Source organism: Taudactylus pleione, unplaced genomic scaffold (assembly GCF_031769625.1).
Source record: "Taudactylus pleione unplaced genomic scaffold, aTauple2 ptg000217l, whole genome shotgun sequence".
Lineage (NCBI taxonomy): Eukaryota > Metazoa > Chordata > Amphibia > Anura > Myobatrachidae > Taudactylus > Taudactylus pleione.
This window is the reverse complement of record NW_028284619.1, coordinates 3,776,841-3,793,595: the sequence shown is the minus strand read 5'-3', so window position 1 is coordinate 3,793,595 and position 16,755 is coordinate 3,776,841. Positions and strand designations below refer to the sequence as shown.

Here is a 16,755-nt window from a genome sequence, read left to right as displayed (position 1 = left end):
TTTATCACTTTCCAGTGCTTCATACATCTCCCCCTTAGGTCATATTTTTTAAGCACACACACTCGGCATATGGTACCTGAATAGTGTGGATGACCTCTTTGAAGACAGGGGACCTCTGGGTCCAGGTATTCACCATGTCCATAGCTTTGTCAAAGTTCCCTACATATTCCCCGTACATCTTCAGGAATGGAGCAAGCTTTTGCAGAATATCTCCAATCCGTGGGTTTGTATTCCTGTTGTGAATGTTACAAAAAAAAAAAAAGCAATAAATGTAACATTAACCTACATTAATGGGCTGTGGCAGCTTTGGGGTCAAGAGCCCTAACCATTGTGGCTACGTTGACTTTCAATTTAACAAATGTTTTTTGGATGATGATAAACATCTCTAACCACCATATACTGTAATACTCAAAGAACAAATAAATCCTCTATATGTTTATTGAGGGTGAAAAGTAAAGTTCAGGCATACTCTGAAAAAGTAAAAAGAAATGTGGTATTTCCTTCATCACAAACACCACCATATTATGCTACCAATGGATAAAAGGCTGCTGAGATGTGAAGGTCAATATTAAAGGATATTCTCATTCAGACCGTTCGGAGAAGATGAACCATGAGGAGAAAGCTCACCTGCCAAGCCTACACCAGATTTACTTTATAAATGTATAAACTCTCTAATTAGAATGAAATGACCGACATACAAAGTATATAATAAAATGATGTTCAAAAGTTACAAATAACAAAAATACCCCTATTGAATGAAAGTAAAATTAGCATACTAACTACAGGTTCACAATATAATAAATAAATGACTGTACTAATCTATCAAAACTTATAAGCATTGCATTAAGACAAAGATTATAGAAAAAATAGCAATAATGCTGTAATAAATAGTATACAGTTTTATGATCACTTTTTATTTTCACATTTATATACTGTAGCTGTTCATTTTTGCAGAGTCGCAGTGGCGGAATTATGCAAATGCTAGTTTCTGCCTTCCCTATGTGTACTAGCGCATGACGGACTGCGCAAGCCCCGAGACGCTCACTGTCAATGCTCGTGGACAGTGCAACTCTGCCGATGGTTGTAAACACTCCACCCCTGGAGCACCATCAGGATTTAGGACAGCCTATGGCTTGTGCAGTGTCTCCTTCTAAAAAAAAATATCTAAACATGGCCCCTGTGGCTGTGGATCTGCGTTTTGAGAACACACCCGTGTAGCCCCCATAACACACCAATTCGACGGACGTTTTGTGCTATCACTTCAAGCCGCCTCCCTGTAACCATCCAGGGATGCCCATGGCTTTCCGGTGCTAGGTCAAATGGTAGAAATTCCATAAGCAGCAACAGTGACTGCGTGCACTCAGTGCTAGGCATACGCCGTAGGGGTTTCCAGCATTTCTTGCACTTCCGCAGAAGCTAGTAATCGCTCTACTGCTCAGCATTGAGTCCACCTCTGAATCTTGCCCTGTGACACACATGCCCGCCTCCTCACCACAACACCAGACTGTGCCCCTCATGTCCCCTTCTCACTCATCTGTTCCCCACATGCTCTCCCTCCCCACATGCTTGTGCCCACCCCCCCATCAGTTTTAGTGGAAGACAAATTTAAAGTTTGCCATATTCTTTACATTTCTAGATGATAAACTTGACAAATGCATTTATCAATTATAGGACCTCTAAACACACACACACAAATAAATAATATATATATATATATATATATATATATATGTATATATACACACACACACATTTCAAAATATATAACCCTTGGGGAAACAGAATCCACCACTAAACAGGGAGGCTGCTTCTGCTAAGCTCAGCTGCAGTCTCCTCTGTCTGCACCAGATGTTCGGGGAGATCCTGTACACGGCGTCTCCCATCGCGTCGCCTCAACTAATATATTCCATACATTTTTGTAAGGGGTGTGGTCGCACCTGTGAGATTAGGCAACGACCACCCTACAGTACCCAGGCCCAGCACCAATCTCTACCTCCCCGTTTACAGTATTTAGTTACAGATCACAATTTTAACTAAAAAAAGTCTAAAAAGTTATGAATGAATGTCGACGCAAGAAAATGTGTTTATATTAGGGGTGAGCGGGTTCGGATTTTTGAAATCCGAACCCCCCCGATCCGAGGCCGATCCGAGTCAGGATCGACTTTTCCCACCTGACTCTGATCTGAAATCGAGGCAAAACGTCATCATCCCGCCTTCCAGGTCTCGCGGGTTTTGGATCCTATATAAGGTACCCGCGTCGGCGCCATTTTCTCACTCGGCTGTGGACAGTGAAGAGGGAGGGTGGGAGTTAGGGCAGTGTCCCAGTCCTAAAGAGGTGCTGTAGTGTTGTCCAGGGGGTGCTCTGTCCATCAGGGGTGCTCCCCCCAAGAGCAAAAAAAATATATATTTTTTCTGTGTTTGTGAATTGTGTGCACTGTGGCTGCACGTGCATCAACAAAGGAGCAGCGCCAAGCGTCCGCCTGTGTCCCATAAGTAAAAGGCCGGCTGGCTTGTCCGTTAAAGGGTGCTGTAACCCCCAAAGGGCACTCCAAACAAAATAAAATATATATTTTTTTGTGTTTGTGAATTGTGTGCGCAGTAGCCGCACGTGCATCAACAAAGTAGTGCGAAGCGTGCGCCTGTGTCCCATAAATAAAGGGCCGGCTGGATTGACCGCTGAAGGGTGCTGTAACCCCCAAAGGGCACTCCAAACAAAATAAAAAAAAAAATTCTGTGTTTGTGAATTGTGTGCACTGTGGTTGCACGTGCATCAACAAAGGAGCAGCGCCAAGCGTGCGCCTGTGTCCCATAAGTAAAAGGCCGGCTGGCTTGTCCGTTAAAGGGTGCTGTAACCCCCAAAGGGCACTCCAAACAAAATAAAAAAAAAAATTCTGTGTTTGTGAATTGTGTGCACTGTGGTTGCACGTGCATCAACAAAGGAGCAGCGCCAAGCGTGCGCCTGTGTCCCATAAGTAAAAGGCCGGCTGGCTTGTCCGTTAAAGGGTGCTGTAACCCCCAAAGGGCACTCCAAACAAAATAAAAAAATATATTTTTTTGTGTTTGTGAATTGTGTGCGCAGTAGCCGCACATGCATCAACAAAGGAGCAGCGCCAAGCGTGCGCCTGTGTCCCATAAGTAAAGGGCGGCTGGCTCATTTCTTAAAGGGTGGTGTAACCCACAAAGTGCACTAGTCTCCAACAAAAATAAAAAATTATTTTCTGTTTGTGTTTGTGTGCGCCTTAGCAGCACGTATATATCAATATAACATAAATGGAGGACCAAACTTTCTCCGATAAAAATAAAATAGGGAAAGATCAAGAACCACTTCCTCCTAGTGCTGAAGCTGCTGCCACTAGTCATGACATAGACGATAACATGCCATCAACGTCGTCTGCCAAGGCCGATGCCCGATGTCATAGTAGAGGGTACATACAATCCCAAATGACAAAGTTCAGGAAAATGACCTTGAAAAAAACATTTAAATCATCTGAAGAGAAACGTAAACTTGCCAATATGCCATTTACGACACGGAGTGGCAAGGAACGGCTAAGGTCTTTCCCTATGTTCATGACTAGTGGTTCAGCTTCACATGACGATGGAAGCCCTCCTCCCGCTAAAAATATCAAACGAGTTAAGCTGGCAAAAGCACAGCGAAGAACTGTGCGTTCTAAGATATCACAAATCCCCAAGGAGAGTCCAAGTGTGGTGGCGGTTGCGATGCCTGACCTTCCCAGCACTGGACGGGAAGAGGTGGCTCTTTCCACCATTTGCACGCCCCCTGCAAGTGCTGAAAGGAGCACCCACAGTCCACTTGCTGATATGCAAATTGAAGATGTCACTGTTGAAGTACAACAGGATGAGGATACTGGTGTAGCTGGCGCTGAGGAGGAAGTTGGCGAAGAGGATTCTGATGGTGATGTGGTTTGTTTAAATCAGGCTCCGGGGGAGACAGTTGTTGTCCGTGGGATGAAAAAGCCCATCACGGTCATTGCCTGGGCAGAAGACCAAACATTCCACCTCTTTGGTCTGGCAATATTTCTATCCAAATCCGGACAACAACTGTCTTGCCATATGTACCATATGTAAAGGTGAAATAAGTAGGGGTAGGGACGTTAACCACCTAGGAACATCCTCCCTTATACGGCACCTGCAGCGCGTTCATAAAAAGTTACTGTCAAGTTCAGAAACTTTGGCTAAGACCGTAAGCAGTCCAGGGACACCTAAATCCCTTTTTCCTGTTTTATCCAAGGAATCGGTGGATGAGGAGGATGAGGACGACATCTTGCCTCTGTAGAGCCAGTTTGTGCAGGGACACATTAATTGCCAGCTTGTTTTGTGGGGGCCCAAACGAACCAATCATTTCAGCCACAGTCATGTGGCAGACCCTGGCGCTGAAATGATTGGTTTGTTAAAGTGTGCATGTCCTATTTATACAACATAAGGGTGGGTGGGAGGGCCCAAGGACAATTCCATCTTGCACCTCTTTTTTTTCTTTGCAGTATGTACTGTTTGGGGCCTAGTTTTTCAAACTGCCATCCTGTCTGCCACTGCAGTGTCACTCCTAGATGGGCCACGTGTTGGTGCCGCCCACTCGTGTCGCTTAGCATAGTCATCCAGCTACCTCGGTGCAATCTTTTGGCCATAAAAACAATATTGTGAGGTGTTCAGAATAGACTGGAAATTAGTGGAAATGAAGGTTATTGAGGTTAATAATTGCATAGGAGCAGAAAAACCCACAAATTCTGTGATTTAAGCTGTTTTTATGCTTTTTTAAAAAAAATACAGATCCAAAACACAAAACCCAGAACCCAAAACACGGAAGGGTGGTTTTGGCAAAACCAATCCAGATCCAAAACACGAAGAAAGATCCAGATCCAAAACACAAAACACGAAAAGTGGCCGATGCACACCCCTAGTTTATACTTTATATATATTATATAATTATTTTTAATCACATTTGCTTTTGTTACACTTACTTGAAATCTCAACTAAAAAGAAAACAAGTTTTTCAGGTTATTTTGTTTAAATCTTTTGACGTGTTCGAATGAGCAAAATGACTTATGGCATATCCTCAAAATACAAAGCCTTCTGAACAACACCCAAGTATCATTTGTGTACGTTTGGCATAAAAAACAACAATGAAAAAAAACAGCGATATTGATACTAGCATGTAACGAGCGCAAACACTGAAAAATGGCCTCAGCACAGGGGTGACAAAAAGTAAAGGGGATAAAATGTACCAGTCAGTCATCTTTAGTTCATGTTTACAAACCAATGCCAGCTAGAGGACTTCCATATTTTTCAAATTACAGCATAAATCAGCAAGTGAACATGTATTACATATGTAATAGGTACTTGGGCGTGTGTGTAAATGCTCATTTACTATGTGTATCATTGTTAAAATATAGGTGCATATTTATCAAGTGAAAATTTCTGCTGCGGATGTTTCGATTAGGATTTTTTACAATTTCACCAAATGTAACAAAGGGGTACTCCATTCTGCATGATTTCCCTGCTTCACCTATTTAACAGGTTTAATGCCAGTACTTGTTTTGTTATTGCCACCTCAAGATGATGATGATAACAACAGATTGAAAAAAAAAGAAAAAAAAAAAGGTTATTCTTTGAAATAGTTTTAAAGTATATTTTTACACATTTAAAAAAATTTGTATTGGTTAAGTGTAACTGAAACCACAAATCCGTGCTTTTGTTTTCACTGCATAACTGCATCACTCATGAGAATAGCGTTCAAGACTAGCCCAACGAAGCAATACATTAACCTTAGGAGAGGTAAATATCAATATGCAGCCCGGCAATAATATCTTTGTAAATTGCAATGATAAATTGGATTTTTATTTCAACTTATTGTGGCGATAAACAAAATCAGCCTTATCGCCACTAAAGATGACGATTGATAAATAGACCCTACACTGTACATACAAGCCTACTTTCCAATGTCCCCCTCCGGAAAGGGCAGATGGTTGGGTTTGCGTGGCTGGCATTGTTATAATCGTGGCCCTGCCCACCGCTGTATAAGAGCATTTTAGAGTGGGGATGTGGCTACATGTCATCATGGCCCCGCCCCTACTGTTGTAAATCATGATTAGTTGTATATTACAGCATGGGGTGGAGCTAGAATGAGGCAATTCAATGCCAATCATCCAACCTCCCCCACTGGGAGACTGCCCAATTCTTTCAGCAGGCCATGAGAACCCCACAAATTCGGGATGCTCCCAAAGCTTCCAGGGGAGTTGGAAAGTAATACCCTATATAATGCAATATTTTTTAATTACCACTCTCCCTTGCTAAGTAAAGCTAAAACATTAAATAGAAATTATTTAACTTTAAAGCAGCACCAGTAAACTGATAAGTTCCATAATAAGAATATTTGAGCAAACATCTCAAAAGTTTCCTGAAAGGTGAAATGTAATTTACTTTAAAAAAAATGAATAACATAAAAACACTGTAAAAGCCAAACTTTGTTGTTGTTGCTTTTTAACTAAAAATTTACTAAAATGTTATCTAAATCAGGAAATGAAACAGCTGAGCACACCACTGTCTGTAATTTGGAGGTGTGTCAAAAAAATGTATTAATGACATTTTTTATGATTTACAATTTAAATGCCCCCAGTGTCTGTCCAGCAAACTTTATCAACAGATGGTAAAACAAATAAGGCAACGCACCACTCCTGGGTTATCCGCGCCTTAAGCTCTGGCAAAAGGAACTGGCCGTGAAAGCGGTAGATTGAAGAAATATTAGAAAATATTCCCGTGGTCACTTCTGATGGAATTCCAGCCGCTGCTAATTTCGTGCAGAATACCTGGAAAGGATTAATGCAGCGTGAGCTCATATGCGGTTGGTAGAGGCTTCATGCGGAGAGCTTTACACCCATAATTATGTACATTAGGAAGACTGGTGCTGAGCCAATTGTGCAAATAATGTGTTGTATCTCGCCCCAACCAATCAGACATTTACTGCTATTGCCTGAACAATACAATGACATTTAGAACCCAGCAGGAGGTATGAGTTACAGCAGCGTTTTTTGCACAATTATATGCCCCTCCAATTTGTTTGTTGGTCAACTGACCATATGCCAACACGTGAATATCATGCAACTTTTTAACTGCAGGTGTACTGCAGCTAAAATAAATAAAAAAAATAAAACAAAACATTAAAATTGATCTTGTTTGGTTATTTCACAGATAATAAGTTGTACCTGATCGAGCAGGTGTAACCGCTTGACGTAGGCCTCCTCAGTGTGGAGCAGCTCGTTCGCAATGTTAAACAGCTTCTGTGGTTCTGTGCACTGTAAGGCAATTGTACAGAGATTTTAGTCAGTATACAAAATCCAGTTTATCAGCTTCTGTCATTATTCAGATTTTGCTCTCATGGTCTCTGGGGTCCCCTCTAGTATGCTCTTCCCTGTCACCCAGTCAGCTGAGCAAACAATGGATGTGTACTGGATATTTATAACCTGTAAGATTATTATTACTATATTAGCGACCTTGTACTGTTCAAGCCCTAGGGCAATATTTGAAGGGGAATGTATAAGTCACATGATGAATGGTGAAAAGTAATAGCCAATGAATTGGGGAAGGAAAAGCCCCACATTTATGTCCTATCTTCCACCTTCGCAATATCTCCAGGGTTAGAACATTTCTCACCCTGGATGCATTAGGACACTCATCTACTACTATATTACTAGAGCTTCCTCTAATCTGACCTCACTGATGCCAACCTCTTTTCACTCCAATCCATCCTCAATGCCACAGCTCACTTATTTTTTCTCTCTAACCTCTTAATCTGCCATCTCTCTCCGACAGGCCTTATACTGGCTCCTCTTCTCCTATTGTGTCCATTTCAAGCTCCTCACACCTATAAAATCCTCACCCAATCCTCTCCACCCCTAAGGGCCGAATTAAATTATCATAGTGAGGATTAGCCTTGAGGCAGTGCCCAGGGCCTGTACTTGACGCAGATTTCTGTTCACCTCTTCCTGAGGCCCTTATCACGGCTGGAATCTAGGAGTTAACGTGCGTTAGCAAAGAACTTCCCACACAAGGAAAAGGCTTTGAATTGAATAGCTCCCAGTGTTAAACCCTTTTCTTCATGCAGTAACATATCAAGGATAATTGAATTCAGCCCCAAATCTCTAAGTATTAATTTTATTATTAAACTTTATTTATAGGGCACCACAAATGGGCCACAGCGCCATACAGAAGACAAAACAATAAGACATTACAGGGTAAAACAGTAAAGTACATTACAGTAGACAAGTAACAATTAGCACTACAAATCTATGTCTACAGCCGCTGATGTAAGGGGTGTAATGAAAATATTCAGCTTAATAGGACACCTGTACTTATTAGCGTGGGCGCAGATAACGGATCTAGGTCATCTAAAGAAACGAAAATAAAAGAGGCGTAGAGTCCAGGGACAGAGAGCCCAAGGAGAAGGGGTAGAGTGTTGCTGATGTGCAAGAGACGTAGATAATGAGAACAGGAGGGAGAAGGGCCCTGCTCATGGAGCTTACAATCTAAGGTAAGGGGGAGACAAACGGAAGACATAAGGAGTGAGCCAGTGTTAGGGCAGCTAAGGCCGGGAAGCAGGAGGGAGAGAATTGGAGAGTGCAAGAGGGTGAGGTAGGTTACGTGGTGACATGGTTATGTGGTGGATGGGTAATCTCATCATTTCCACATTCCTGTATGTCTACTTTGTTCTGCCAATCACCACTGTCACTTCTGATTACTACATAACTCTACCCTCTTCCAGGACTTCTCCCAGGCTGCTCCTTGTTGGTAACCACTTCAGGGGGTCAATCCAACTACCCACAAAAGGGGTGAGTTGCTGATGCAATGGTGCACAAATGGCACCCCTCACAGCCCCTACTCATGCCGCACTCGCACATTTTTATATGGTGCTCTATAGGGCTACGAACAAAACTCAGCGAATCCGGCGGTACCTTAAGTGCGGCATACAGCGGCACTTACTTTCGTCGCAAGGGGACTCGCGGCTAATTGGATTGCCCTGCAAATCTCATCAGACTCTTCTCCTCCCTCCAAAGCTTCCAAAGGGGTCTCCAAATTCATCTCTTTATCACAGCCTACCAGCTCTCATCCTAGCCTACTCTGATGTCCCCACACACTAATTAACCCACTGTATTTAATGTCTGACTGTCTCTCCATTATATATTGGAATTTGTCACAGATGGCCCTCCTCCCTCATTTACTCTTCCTTTACCTACCAATGCCATCAGCTCCCCATGTCATTCCTTTCATGATCAGTGTTTCTGAACCTGTCTGCTATGCCCATCACCTGGTGTTCAGTCAGTGATAATAGGCTAGTTATAGTCGGGTTCAAGACTGTAGATAGACAATAATTAGATAAACAATATCTAGATAGACAACAGATGTTAGACAGTCAATAGTTAGACAGGTATATAGATACAATATTATTGCGCTGGTACCAAAAGTCTGCATGGTAAACGTAGTGCTCTATATTATCAGGCACTGATCCTTCAACCACACGCAAGCTCCGGTCCTCGGCCTTGGCGTTCGGGACAAGATCGTGCACACTGCCCGGCACCAAGTATTGATTAGCAACAGTGTTGAGATACAGCATTACCTCCGGTATCACGCCCGGCTACCAGCATCTTGCAGGCACGGGAACGTCTGTTATCGGGATTCCCTGCAGCGTGACCACATTATCTACCAGCTGACGGGTGAATATTAAGGATGTACTGTATGTTACTACCTAAGGGGGCTATTAACTGAATTAAGTGATACCAGATAGTATTATTCCTGTGTGCACTGGGATGCCAGCGACACAGAAAATACTCCTTTTCTTTTTCACTGCTACACCTTGCCCGGAGATTTGACCTGCCTGATGGAACTTTGAAACAGTTAAACTATCGCTACAGTTATTAAGTTATATGAACTATATGTTGCGGATTTTCCAATAAATATCAGCAATTTAAAGTGATACATTGTTCTGGACATTTTGCTGAAGCCGCTTTGCACATCTCATAGATCTTTTTTATTTTGGGCATTAATTGTATGAGATTATTGCTGCTGCTGTGTAATTCTGTGTAATGGATCACTAGGTTGCAGGTGCATTAATAGGTATAGTAATAACACTCCTCTTAATAAATTGCGCAATTTTCTTTTGCAAATCCTTTGTAGTTCTCTCCAATTATTCAGATATTTTATTTACTATTTTTAGTGTATTAGAAATGTGTATTGTTTTATGTGTAATTTAAATAAACCTGTATTTGGTACGATAAACAAACCTCCTTCCTGATAATAGAGAGCACTGCGTTTACCATACGGACTTTTGGTACCAGCGCAATAATATTGTATCTATATAGTTTTCTGAGATCACACTGATCTTTTTGGGTTTAACTGGACCCTACCAATTATTTGCAGCAGGTAAAAATAAATAAATAACAGCGCCAGGATCTGTAGTGGTTCACTACATGTATTGTGTTTTCAATAGTTAGGGACAAAAAGCCGACAGGGACAAAAGTGGTTGACACGTGATTCTTTTGGGGTTTTTTAGGGTTAGGATTAGGCACTTACTGGAGGGTTAGGGTTAGGCACTTACTGGAGGGTTAGGGTTAGGCACTTACCCCCAACAATTAGGTTTAGGCACCAGGAGAGATGGTTAAGGTTAGGCACCAAGGGGAGGGTTAGGGCTAGGCACCAGGAGAGAGGGTTAGGGTGAAGATTAGGACTAAAAAAAATAAATTAAAAAAATGTGTCGACCATTTGACCTTCTTACATGTCGAACTTTAGTGTGTCTAACTTTATTCCCTGTCGACCTTTTGTCCTCGTCTAACTATTGACTGTCTAACATCTGCTGTCTAGCTAGACATTGTCTATCTAATTACTGTATCTCTAATACATTTAGCATAGAAATGTAGTTTTGACCCCCATGTACAGTATATATTGTTTTGTCCGATTAGGTTTGTACTGTATTGCTAATGCACTTTATGGCTACATTGTACATTTGTATGCACTTTATGGCCTGTTGTACATTTGTATGCAGGGCCGCCATCAGGGGGGGACTGTCGGGACTGGAGTCCCGGGCCCGGCCACTGGTAGAACGGGGGAGGGGCCCGCCCTCTGAGAGGACGAAACTAAGGACCACTCTTTAGCCAGCTGGGCAAAAATGTATTGTAATTACCCTCCGGTCAGGTCCGCTACCGCGCCGCCTGCCTGCCCGGTAATAACCAGGGAGGAGTTACAAGCGGAGAGGAATCTCTAGAGATCCATCTCCCCTGCCTCTAGAGACTGCCTTTCAGTGCACGTACGGCCTAATGACGTCATGCCGTGCATGCTCTTTTGTGTGCCAGCGGCTGCCAGTGAAGGAGAGGAGACAGAGGAGCCGAGGAGGAGAAAGAGTGCAGGAGAAGGTGGACGCTGCAGAGTCCCAGCCTGTGCTGGGAGAAAGACCCAATGTGACAGCTGACCCTGAACCCTGAAACAGAGAAGAGGGGACGCTGCCTACAGTAATTAAGCTATCAGGTAAGTGTGTGTGTATTTATATATGTGTGTGTATATATATATATATATATATATATATATATACACAGTATGTATATGTGCAAGTCTCTTGAACCTTGCTGAGTGCCCCATTTATTTTATTCCATCATTGGTGGACTCTGTGGATGCCACTTTGGGTAGACCCCCCCCCCCAGTTGATGCCTTGGGCTTTGTTTGATGTGAGTGTGGCCCTTCTACATCCTCTGTGTAACTTCCCCTCACTCTCCCTACCCTCACTCTCTGTAACCTCCCCTCAGTGTCCCTACTCTCACTCCCTGTAATTTCCCCTCAGTGTACCAGCTCTCACCCTTCCTGTAATGTTCCCTCAGTGTCCCTCTCTGTAGAATCAGGCCCAATACTGAACATGTAACTTGAGTTCTATATTAAGGTACCAAGTAGAAACGTGTCATACAGTACTTCTTAAGTATTAAGTGGATTGTTTCAGATATATCATTACCTATTATGTCATAGGGGCCAATTCAATTCTGTGTGCTATTGATAGCGCCGGGAGGGAGCTCCCGGAGCTCTTCAATTCAACGCGCTGTTAGGTTGACTAATTGATTTGTCCCCACATCCTCCTGAGGGTTTGAGGAGAAATCCAACTAAAGTGCCGGCCGCACGGGGGAGGGGCCCTGCCTACTTTGTCAGTCCCGGGCCCCACAATTTCTGATGGCAGCCCTGTTTGTATGCACTTTATGGCTACATTGTACATTTGTATGTACCTTATGGGCTGATGCACTTTTGTATGTACTTTATGGCCTGTTGTACATTTGTATGCACCTTATGGGCTGATGCACTTTTTTGTGCACCTTATGGCCTGTTGTACTTTTGTACGCACCTTATGGCCTGTTGTACTTTTGTGTGCACCTTATGGCCTGTTGTACTTTTGTGAGCACCTTATGGCCTGTTGTACTTTTGTGTGCACCTTAGGGCCTGTTGTACTTTGTGTGCACCTTAGGGCCTGTTGTACTTTATCTCCTGGCACATTTGCACTGTACTTTTGTATGCAGTATTCACTCTTCACGGCGCTGTGGACCTCTTGCAGTGCCCTATAAATAAAGGATAATAAATGCTAAAAACCCTTTTGGTCTGGTGTCATCTATATTGGCAAATGTAAACAAATGTTTACTCATGTGTGAAAGCGTGCAATTCAATGTTCTGCGATGTGCAGTCGCGCATATCACTTGGTAGTACAGTACATCAGCATTGCGCAGTTTCCTGTGCGCCTCTATGGATTGCAAGGAAAAATTGCGATGATGCCATGAGGTGCTGGCGTTCCAAGTCTTTTTGCCGCTAACTGAACTGCCCCCAAACTTTTTTTTTTTATAAATCAAGTCCAGAATTAAGATCCAAAATAAAACATTCACTGTGCTTAGGTTCACCTGTGATTTCTAAGGATGTGTGTTTGTTGTATTTCTACACCAGTAATTATGGTAATTTGCTTTTTATTCCATGAGAGATTTAGAAAGCCAAGGATTCTCCTTGCATGCGCAGCATTAATGACCATTGATTAACAAACCGCTGACTCAGAGGCAGTAAGGAAATCTATCTTCATTTTCTTCCCATTACTTCACATTAGAGGGAAGTGGTGCAGACTTAACATTTACAAAGTGTTTATTTTAAAAGAATGTAAGTGTTAAGTTGCTAAATTTAATTAAACTGTAATTAGCATAGTTTTCCTCCAGAATCAATTAAATGGTTTTCTGTTTATTTTCTCTGTAAACTCACCAGCAAATGTGATCAGTGTACAAAGAAACTGCTTCAATGAGGAACAACGTACTGACATCAGAAGAGAGCACACACTGAGCTCTGGCGAGTGGTTTGGATCCAGACTACTTTGACATTTTTATATTCCGTATTTATAGCCCTACTGTACTACGTTTCATACACCACTGTTACAGACATTACTTCCTGTCACGTTAATGTAACAAGGTTGTATAAGCCATGCACAATCCCTATCATTGGGCCTGATTCATCACGGATCGCAACAGCGTAAGCAGATCGGTCGATGGTGCATACCGCGCATGCATATGCATCGCAGTGCATGTGCGTGAGTTAGCATTGCGATCGCCCTGCGATCACTCATGCAGAAAGAAAGACATCGCAGAGTGAGTGACGGGAGGTCAGAGTTTGGGGGTGGTGACGGGGGAGTGGTTGGAGAAACGTAGGTGTGCCTGTCCGTTTGAACTCCGTTGCATGGCGATGCATAAATTAGCCACCGCGACGGCATACGCAGCCTGAGTACTCACTGCGTGCAACGAGGTTAGCAATTTCTGAGTAAGGTCAGACCCGCTGTACAGTAATTCTGCGTGAGGGGCCGATGTTACTGCAAGGTATTACGAATGCGAGATCGCAGTAGCGGGCGTCTCCATGCTGGCTGTGCGACGGCTTTGCGATTGCATTCATTAGCATATTTTCACAACCTCCGTGCGTGATCGCAGCTGCGATCGCAACAGCGATCCGTAGTGAATCAGGGCCATTATCTTTTAATCTCGCTTTAAACTACAAATACATCTACTGTTAATTATCTATACAATCTACGCTCAGAATCCAGGATTGGCTGCAGGTGAATCCTTAGAAACCCATCAATTTTATGCCACACACTGAACACATTTATCAACATATATTTGCGGGATATGCCCCAATAAAACACATTTTCGGGCGGTACCTGCAAATATTAAGTATATCTGCTATGTTTCTAGGGGTGGCCGCCGCAGATATCGGAGCGATCCCCTATTGATAGCAAAAACAGTGGGCCCGATTCAGACCCGGACGCTAAGCCACGGATGCACGCTATGGGCGATTGTCGCCCATCTGCGCATGCGTCAAAATATGCATGCGCAAACCAGTCACTGTGTCCGGGAATCGTGCGCTTGTAGTACACAGACTGGACGCTACTTTGAGTGACAGTTAGCGCCGTTTGTGGGTGGTAACAGGGGAAGGTGCTTGTGAACGGGGGAGTGGTGCTGCGAACGCAGATGTGTCCGGGCGTCAAAATAGAGTTTTATGGGTGTGCATAATTAGCATGGAGGAGTCATTGTACACGTCACTTGCTTGTATTCCAGCCTGCAGTGATCACAGTGCTTGCGGTGGGGTAGGGTCTTCCTCAAGTGCTGCGTGCAGCTCCGATGGCTCTCGATGGTTCTGATTAAACATACACTTCCTGGAGATGACGTGTACTAAGAAAGAAAGGTGGGCGTCTTTATACTGGCGTGCGCTCACTCTGCCGTCGCTCTCTAAGACATATATGGCGTCCTTACACCAGACATCCGTCCCCTTTTGGATGCGAGCGATCGTGGCTTAACGTCCAGGTCTGAATCGCCCCCAGTGTCCATAGGTTTTTCCATGGGGCTACTTAATTGTCAAATTTACCAAGATCCAGAATGCAAAGCATGCCAAAATTAATAAAAATAATCCATGATTAGTAAGTAACATATTTGTATACTATGACTTGCAGAGAGGTGGGCATGGGGATCCATTGTATATAGCACCTTGACATACGTTTGAGGGCCTTATGGCCCTTACCCCATAAGTACACTTGCATTACACACTACAAAAATGGAAAATATCTTGTGCATATTTGAATGCAGAATTAGTATATATGTAATGTATCCAGAATAGATGGTCAGTGTTTTCAAAGAAGGAAATAAGTTTCATGATTTTAAAATGGATTAACAGACATCCAAGGTCCTAAGTTTATTTAAATAATTATATATACACACTATATATGTATTTTGTTACACAAAACTTACCTGTGTTTTTGAGTGTACAATTACAATTCCTCTCTTCTGTCTCTTCCCATAGTGTACAGAAATATGACCACCATTAGCAAGAAAAGAGGCGGCATCTACAGTATCACCATCGCGCAGTTGAAACTTCAAAACTGCACCTGAATCGTCCAATCAAATAACGGAGGAGATGCACCAAGCCTTATGAGTGATAAATTACCAAGCAATCAGCTCCTAATGGTCATTTTTCAAACACAGACTGTAACTGAGTTAGCAGCTGATTGATTGGTACTTTATCTCCATTCACTTTATCACACTCTAAGGCTTTAGTGCATCTCCCCCAACATCTTGTATTTTTACAGCCAAGCCCCAGGATGATGTGTCACACCTGGGAGCACAAATTGGTGCACAGTGGGGCAGCATTCTGACTGGAGACTGCTATATATATTTAAAAGACAAACAGTTCTAGGTTAGGGGAAAAGCATGAAGCGGGGACAACAGTACACAGTTTGGACCATAAGATGCTGAGCTATAGTCTTGATTATTTGACCATTGGGGATGGCAAAAACGGTGACTTGTGGTCCAAAAATATGGTAAGTCTTTCCTTAACTGAAGGACAAGAAAGGTCACTGCCACCTTGCAGCTAGGCATACATGAGCTGCCAGATATATATATACACACTAGGTGAGATTATAAATGGGTTTATAATGCCGCTGGCCTGTTGACTCTGGGTAACACATTAGGGTTTTTAACATGATGTCAAGGACCTTGCTCAACAGTAAAGTGAGGCTGGTCTGGGAAGATTTAAAGGATATTAAAATAAAAATGATTAACTCTCCCAAAGCAGGATTACTCTAAAAACTCTATATCATTCCAGTTAGCAATCCCAGGAACATTTAAGAAATTAAAAGATAATCCAAAAAACACAAATACACAAACAAAACATCTCTCCGATGGAATGATTTAAAACCAGGATCCCCAGAGCCAATTACAGGAAACAGAGGACAGAATGGACTCAAATAAAAATTCTATACGTTGCTCTCTACAGTAACTATTACAGAGATAGGACAAGCAACTTGCACTGAGTTCTAGAGATGCCTAGCTACATCCTTGACTCTGGTGCCACAAACTGCGCCATGCATAGCGTGAGACGCGCGCCCGCGAGAGTATACGCACACTGCGTTAGCGCCCGTGCCTCCATAGGAATGCATGGTGCGATTGCCGTGCACGCAATAACCAAGGTGAATGCAGGCGCGGGAATCGCATGGTGCGATGCGTGCGCACGTTTGTGTAGCGTGATCAGCCGCAATGTAACTGGGCGCATCTGTACATTCAACACAGTCTTGTAAGAATGACAGAGGGCATGTAATGTGCCTGGTGGCCAGTAAAACACTGAGGGTCAAATAGCCGCGAAAAGTCGCGTCTTGGTGAAAAGCGTTTGCACGAAACTGGGTATCGTGCAATCCTATTGCCAAAGTTTTTG

The 16,755-nt window shown here is 43.0% G+C and overlaps 1 protein-coding gene across 1 annotated transcript in view; it reads right to left on the bottom strand.

The window, feature by feature from the left end:
* FGD3 (FYVE, RhoGEF and PH domain containing 3) overlaps nt 1-16,755 on the bottom strand; it is a 258,633-nt gene that overhangs the window by 80,470 nt on the left and 161,408 nt on the right. The window contains exons 5-7 of the mRNA XM_088478691.1: nt 7,218-7,307; nt 6,685-6,821; nt 77-233 (exon numbers count right to left, since the gene is read on the bottom strand). Of these exons, the coding sequence (XP_088334817.1) occupies nt 77-233; nt 6,685-6,821; nt 7,218-7,307 (384 nt within the window). The remainder of the gene's footprint in view (nt 1-76; nt 234-6,684; nt 6,822-7,217; nt 7,308-16,755) is intronic.